This window comes from Haplochromis burtoni, unplaced genomic scaffold (assembly GCF_018398535.1).
Source record: "Haplochromis burtoni strain Fernald_Lab_line unplaced genomic scaffold, NCSU_Asbu1 Contig_45, whole genome shotgun sequence".
NCBI lineage: Eukaryota > Metazoa > Chordata > Actinopteri > Cichliformes > Cichlidae > Haplochromis > Haplochromis burtoni.
Window position 1 is genome coordinate 641,903 of NW_024582406.1, and position 7,566 is coordinate 649,468.

A 7,566-nucleotide genomic window follows, 5' to 3' on the forward strand; every position below is an offset into this window, starting at 1 on the left:
TCGCTTGCTTTCTGCACAGCCAAACATAAACACCAAGAAGAAAACAAGCGAACTACCGGAATACAAAGGAAGAAATTACATCATGATGCACAATAGACCCGTCCGACTGGACACCCCGGTGCTGCCGGGATGATGTCGGGAATGCACAGATCTATCAAAGGAAACAAACAGACGGGGAATCACATGGCACAAAAGCTTCAGAGTTTCAGTGATTTTCTTTTGTGTGAAAATGTTTAAATAAATCATGAACCACATTTCTGTGCACTCTCAGGCCCTGTTTACCGTGGTCACTGATATGTAGGAATACCCTTTTGATAAAGGAGTAGGACTGGATCACTTTAGTCTGAGAAATGTGATTTTTAAAGTTACTGCAAACTGTAATCACTAAAAGTATTCTTTAAAAAAAAAAAAAGCAAACTAAATACCTTAAAAGAACTGCAATGTTATATTATAGAGATGATAAAGGTTCATTAGCCTTACATATAATATAGCCTAATAGGGACATCTAGTGGCTAAAACTTGTCAAATCTGCTTCATAAATGGTAAATGGCCTGTATTTATATAGCGCTTTACATATCCAGTCATCCACCCATTCACACACACATTCACACACTGGTGATGGCAAGCTACATTGTAGCCACAGCCACCCTGGGGCGCACTGACATGAGTTACGTGAATGATTCCTAATCCAATACAACAAATAAGGCTTTAGAAAACAGCACACACAGCAGAATGATATTCATTTTTATTCCGTTTCAACTCTACAGGCGGAGAAAAATGACAGAATTACAGAGATATTCTTGAAGGTGCAGTTAGGAAAGAAAGTAAATCCACCTGCTGGTGTTTGGTTTCTTCCAGTCTGAGCCGTCTGCCCCACTTTTAGACAAAGAAAAGCCGAGCTCAGAGGTGGCAATGCAAGAAAAAAGGCAGCTCTGGTGCGCAGTCAGCTGTAGCCTCTAATAGGGGATTGGTCCATAGTAGGCAGTGTAGGCGGCAATGATGCCGTTTATGTCCATCATGTGCTCACAAGCCACATTGGCCTCACACACTTCTCTCAGGCTGAATGGAGGAGAGAGGACACACACGGTTACTTATGATGTTTCATACCTTCATGAAAACTTTCCATATCCAACCCAACCCTATTAAAGATAAGAACATGTCTAAAAACATGCAGCAATAAGGTTTGTAGATAAGGTGTGAGATACCTCTCCAGCTGTACCAAGGATAACTGTCCAGCAGCTCTCTTCTGCCTCACCACCGTGGAGGCCTGCTCCCTCTCCACAAACAAACCTGCACATCACAGTCATAAGACATCTGTCAACCTGCTGTTGTTTATGAAATTTTTATTTTTTTTTAAAGATCAGTATAGCATAAAAACAAAAAAAGTCATAGAGAAAAAACAACAAACAACAAAAAACAAGAGTATAGAAATTTTTTTGCAAAAAGTCATTCATCATTCATCATTCTTGGTATATCATTTCACTCATGCAGTGCCTGAAAGTTCGAACCCCTTCTCCATTAAACTCTGGACGAATAAACTAATATTAATCATACCCTCCTCAGCAGGGTTGTCACCAGCAGGCTGAGGGTCGGTGGCAGCATCTATCAAACAGAAGGGGAAAAATAAGAACAGACTAACTTTAAAAAACTAATTTAGTTTAAAGGTTTAAGGTTAAAAAATTACATTGCAAATATTGCTACAGCTCTTACCCGAAGCGACACAGATAACTACCAAGAAGCAGAGAGCCAGGATAGCCACGGTCTTCATCTTTTCTTTCTTTTTCAGCCTTCAGTTTAAGGGAAAATGGCCCGAGCTGTATCACTCACTCTCTCCGTCTTTCCTTCTCTTAGACATATATATGTAAAAACACACTCGGTTTATAGATGTAGCCCTTGTGTGACATGGATATGTGATTGGTTAGGGAATCATGTATCACACACCCACACAGATGCAGAAATACACACCTCTGCAAAAATGAAGTATATATATATATGTATGTCTAAAAAAAGAAAGACAGAAAAAGGCATCCACACTCACAGCGTTGCAGAATAAGGGGTCCAAAAGGTGGGCAATGTTTTAAAGCATAGGTGAGGAGCCACAAATATATGCCACTCGAAGGATCTTTCAGTCAACATTATTTTACAGCTTCATTTGACCTACTTACCAGATTTGTGTTAAGAATCACAGTTTCCTTTTCCTCATCTTTGCAAAATTTGCAGTCATCTCTGTTAAAATAAAAAACAAACAAAAAGCAGACAAAAAACAGAAAGAATGAAATCAAATCACTGTCACCGATATCTCATCATACGTAGTGGTAGTAATATAAAATTTAATGAACTCTTTCAGGAAAGCAGCTCGGACAGGTCAGACTTTTAAAGCACCCACACACTTGTACATTTAGTTCAGTAAGTGCATGAGGCAGAGAAAAACCATGGCTTACTCACTAAAAAGGAAAAACCACTGTCCCACATTATGCTGCATTATTTTAATCTGAGGGCTTTCTTTTTATTGCAAACCACAGTGATTTCCTACATAGAGAAAGCAACATTTAGAAACAACCATGTTTGTTTGAAGCTTTGTAGACGGGCCATTTAAATGTGCACAGATATTTTTACCACAACAAGTGGGTGGTTCGACAGTTAAGCAGAGGAAAGCTGCATGATGTCGAGTGGAACATGTCGTTTGATTTTTAATGAAAACACGACTTCCCACAAGCAAAGTGCCTAATACTCTCATGCCACTCCTAAAATGTAATCCTTTTGTGGGGTACACATCAAACATCTTTTGTTTCAAGCAGACACTGCAGGATTACCTGTGGTTCGGCAGCTCCTCTCTTGATGTCATACGATATTAGCAGGGTGGCCAGAACATTCACACTGTTGGGGGATCCTCATATACCAGGGTTATAGTTGTGGGTTGGTGCTATCATAGCTTTGCAGAGCAGATCTACATGCTGTAGCTCTGTACAGTCACTAGGAGGCAGTGTGAAAAATATGTGGCTTAACCTGTAAGAGGTGAAAGTCAAGTGAAAAAGTGTTCAAATCAATCTGTCTGCTGTAGGCATCGTCTATGTTTCTCACACTGCTTTTTTTTTTTAATGTTCTGCATGTCTTCCTCTTTGTGGTGATATACCACTCCAGTTTAACTAAACTTTCAATAAATATTCATCCTACACATAGCATCATCACAACTTGGCTGTGTTTTGTTCTAAGGTGTGAAAAAAAGAAGGCAACCAAACCAAAAACAAGGTATGGGTCCTCACCAGGGGTCAAGGGTGAAACCACAATGAGCGTTTGCTTAGCATCTGAGGAACTGCTGGGATTTGAACATGCTGGGTACCATGACTGGAATCACTGAGAACCTACACAGATGTTATGCACTGTTAGTTTTGTCAGATTATTGCATGCAAGCACTTGGCATTGTTTGCTCACCAAAATTATGTGCTCTGCAACACGAGTGCAGAACCAAAAATCCTACATCAAATTAGCCTCCAGCTTTAACATAGGCAAACATAGCCTTCTTTAACTGGTCTCAGCTGTGCTGGCTTGTTAACTGCTGACTGTGTTCAGCTGTTGGTGTACCTTGCTAAACAGTTCACTACCTAGAACCTTCAGGAAAGTTGTACCTGGAAAACTTGCGTTGGCACCAGACCAGGTGATGTGGATAGGAAAACGGCTTTGACAGGGGACATTTGAGTCAAGTCACTTTGCTATTACATAAAACTGAAAAAGAAAATGTGTTTCCACTAACACTTGCAATGCATAATTACAAACATGCACACAAAGTACACTCACAGAGACCACAGTTACAAAAGTAGACCACATGTCTTAGGAGGTAGAGAGAAAGAGGAGAGTGACTTGCATCCATCCACTCAATGTCCTCCTCAGTCTCACCACGACTGCTGCAGAAATGATAGTAGTTGACTGAATTTAACTGAAAAATTAAACGCAGCTTGCACTTCAGTAACTTATCAGCAATGTGGTTGTTTTTCACATCCTTGGAAACAATGGCAGCTGTTTTCCATTCGTGAACTAGAGCCTTGTTGATCAAATCTTGGTATTTGGCTTTCTTCAGGTGGTGAGAGATAACTAACCCGCCCTCCCAGGTCATTTCAAGTTCAGTTATTAAGATTTTTTTGTGCTTCAGGACCGTAGAATCAAGTTTAATCAGAGGAAGGTCACAGAGGTCTTTCTGTCCTCCTCAGGTCAACTTGCATTTTTCCAGTCACAAGTTTAGAAAGGACGACATTGACCTGTTGTTTCTTGCCTTTGACCCTCTGTAGGCTGTCTGTGTCCACTTGCACATTTTTGTAAGGACCATATCGTGCCTCCAGCTGTAACAGCTGTTTTAAGAGATCTAGTCGTGGTACCCTGGATTACCTCCAAGGTTAGCGATCACATGGTAGTTTAATGGTGTACTAGAAATCATAATGTCAATGCTCTACTGAATACTGTCCCAGTAACACAAACATATCATTTTTATTTTCAAAACTGAGCCTTTTAAGTTCACTTTGTGACATGGATGCCCTTTGTTGCTATTTCTAACTAGAGATTTCGAAGCTGGACCGGTCCGGACAGTAGTAGAGCATATGGGTTGTAATTTCACAGTCTGGGTCAATGCTGGTGCCTTTTGTCTCGTTTCAGTGACAGACTACAAGAATTTACCCTCAGGACAATTATAATTATACACTTTCGTGGCCATGTGGCAGCACAGACAGACAAACATCCAGTATAACTGTCATTTTACTTCTACAGCATTTTGACATCTGCCATGTGCTGAGCTGTCCTTGTGTCTGTCTGCACATGTGCAGTACATTCTTCTCAAGACTGCAAGAGACCAGACACCGACAGTGCATACTGAAATCATAATGTAACTCCTCAACACGTCAGTTGTGTAACAACACATTCAATCAGGTTCTGTAGAGCTTTTTAGATACTTGTACTTGATTTCTTCCCATTTTACTGCACTATGTACTTCTGCTGCACTACATTACTGTACTTTGTTTTATAGAAGCACTCACCAGATTTACATTTGAATTCTAAACCATGTGATAAACACTAGAATAACCAAGTGGTTTCCAGTATTTATAGACTGTTTGTGTTAAAGTGGGCTTCTTACATTTATATAATTTCCTTGGGGATTAATAAAGTATTCTGATTCTTGTAATGTGTCTCATATTTATGCACAAGGCCGTATTTAACTTTCCTAATGGTTCTTAAGCACTCCCAAATATTGTTATATTACATATAACATCTGGCATATATTGAAAAACACTGAGAATCCCCAAAGTTCTCACAAACTCATGTGGCAAGCAAATTGCAAAAACAGGATTAAGACCAAACCCATTAAAAGTCATTATATTTGTTTATTGACAGCATAAGTAAGTGGAGATTGTAAGAAATGGTTAGCGGAAAGTGAGCCAAACGCTTCACTCGAGCATATCCCGTAAAGCTCATAAATGCTGGGATCATGCAGTGATACTTGATAAAAGTCATCCTGAGATTACACAAGAAACAGGCTGTAAATTTCTACATGAATATAATGATGGGCTGCTGTGTGATTTGAGCCACATTGACTGGAAGTTCTGGTGTTTATATATAAAAAACAGTTTTCTTGCCAAAAGAGCCCACAAAAACAATTACATAAATTATCTAAAAACTGATGATATGTGGACTAAAGGACCAGATGATAATGAGACTTTTGCATGTGAGGTCCAGCTTAGTATCGGCGAGTCACAGCAGGCCGCCGTGGTTGACTTCTAGCGCCAAAGTATCTGTTGTAGGCCTGCTGGGCACCGTGGTGATAGGCATAGAAGCGGCAGGGGGAGTAGTCCTCGCAGATCTCTGCGCGTCTTTCTGCTGGAGACTTGAATGTCCTGGGAATTAAAACAAGAAGGTTTTCAAAATGAAGAAAAGTAGAGGAACTCTAAACAGAAATGAATTTAATAATTCTCTTTTATCCTGCACTCCAGGCTCTGTGTTTGTGTCTGTGGATTCTTGAAGCACATGTAGATGTTTAATGGTCCAATTAGGCTTTGTCTTAATGAGGCACAGTGCCGTATATGTATGGCAAGCATGCATTTTCTGTGGGTTTGTGGTTTTAAACATGCAGGAGATAAAGTGCTCTGCATTGCATGCCTGCCCATGGTTTTAGGTTTTACCTCCTGAAGTTGTAACTGCCGAAGCCATTCCCTCTGGATGGGATGTATATGTTGCCTCTCTGTGGTGGGATGAATGAGTTGGCTCGGTTTGGAGGCACAAACAAATCTGAAACCACAAAACTTTACTAGTGGGAAAATTTGATTTCAATCAGCATCTGGCATGCCGGTCATGCAGCAGATCAGGTGAAACAAGGGCTGAGGGCATGTTAGTAAAGACTAAATGAGGATTAAATACATCACATTTGTTATAATGGCATGCATGTTTTTCCAGAACCGAGAAACAACATTTCAGTCACCTTCAGTGGATTCTGTGCTTTCATGAGACTCTACGGGAAAAACATGGAATCAGGTTAGTCATAAATGATGAATGTCTTATTACATTTTGTTATATTGCAGGTTATGAATAAATAATGGCTGCCGAGCGATAGCAAAGTGAGGGCGTCTGGGAGGATCTATACCATAGCAGACGCAGAGAGAGACTGCAGCACAGAGTGCCAGAAGACGAAGAAGGCTCCTCATCCTGGGGTTTGTTTATCTGCCTGCCTGCTGGAAACAAAGCAGACAAGTATTTTTGGTAAGTCGTGGTAGTGCTGAAGTAAGAGTTAGATAGGCAGTAGGGAAAAAATAGAAAAAAAATGAGACAAAATAAGGCAAAGGGAAGGAGGTAGAACACTTTTTGCATTTTGAGGGTGGGTAAACAGACCAAAACCTCAAGCTGGGGTAAAAAGTGACAACATTTCTGTGGGTTTTGTGCAGATAAACAACCAATATATGAAAAAAAATCTCTGTGCATGCTGGCACAGTGCTGCAGATTTTTTTTTAATGGAACAAACACAAAACCACAGATATGAGTCAAAAAGTCTTTTCACTGTGCTGGCCTTAGGTTGAGGCCAATCTGCACCACGCAATGAAACCTCAGGTTGCAAGGAAGAACCGTAAGAGAATAGCTATGGCCGAGAGGAGCTGCTTAACAGCCAGCGAATGAACAGACTGGAATTATGAAGTTGAGGGTGGCTCAGGGTGTACGCTCGCACCGCACGTGTCTACATGTAAACACTCAACGTGTAAGTGTGAGTGACCTGAGGTAGGGTAAGTGCCACCTGTATAAACAGCAGTGCCAGATGTCTGCAGAAAAGCTTTCATCCCCACGTTCTGTTTGTGGGATTTGGATGGAGCGCTTGTTTCGGCAGCGCTCTTTTTCACCATCAATAGCAGCTTTCATTATACATTCAGAAGCACACACACACACTGACACATGATCCCCTCAGGCATATTTGTCTGCAGTGTAAGCCAGACCCACAGTGGGCACAGAAACAGCGAGCCTGGGGCCTAAAGTTCAAAAAGCGACTCCCAAAGACTGGCAAGGATAGCTAAGTGAGTGTGAGTGTGTGTGTGTGTGTGTGTG

The 7,566-nt window shown here is 40.9% G+C and overlaps 2 protein-coding genes across 5 annotated transcripts in view; both read right to left on the reverse strand.

Annotated features, from left to right (window-relative positions):
- Positions 1–728: 728 nt before the first annotated feature.
- On the reverse strand, positions 729–3,362 carry LOC102290556 (bone gamma-carboxyglutamate (gla) protein). The gene is made up of 7 exons (XM_014339561.2): positions 3,264–3,362; positions 2,814–3,006; positions 2,166–2,226; positions 1,711–1,846; positions 1,555–1,602; positions 1,206–1,290; positions 729–1,059 (listed from the first exon to the last, which is right to left on the reverse strand). The coding sequence occupies exons 4-7, from the start codon at positions 1,766–1,768 to the stop codon at positions 957–959; spliced, it is 294 nt and encodes a 97-aa protein (XP_014195047.1). The 5' UTR covers positions 1,769–1,846; positions 2,166–2,226; positions 2,814–3,006; positions 3,264–3,362; the 3' UTR covers positions 729–956.
- A 1,984-nt stretch (positions 3,363–5,346) lies between these two features.
- Positions 5,347–7,566, reverse strand: part of LOC102291066 (matrix Gla protein) — a 2,749-nt gene continuing 529 nt past the window's right edge. Inside the window, exons 2-5 of one of the 4 annotated variants that reach the window (XM_005940763.3) lie at positions 6,620–6,707; positions 6,458–6,487; positions 6,162–6,267; positions 5,347–5,876 (exon numbers count right to left, since the gene is read on the reverse strand). In XM_005940763.3, the coding sequence (XP_005940825.1) occupies positions 5,720–5,876; positions 6,162–6,267; positions 6,458–6,487; positions 6,620–6,680 (354 nt within the window). In that variant the 5' untranslated portion in view covers positions 6,681–6,707 and the 3' untranslated portion in view covers positions 5,347–5,719. The remainder of the gene's footprint in view (positions 5,877–6,161; positions 6,268–6,457; positions 6,488–6,619; positions 6,708–7,566) is intronic. The other 3 variants (XM_005940764.3, XM_005940765.3, XM_042220237.1) reach the window with 3 other exon arrangements.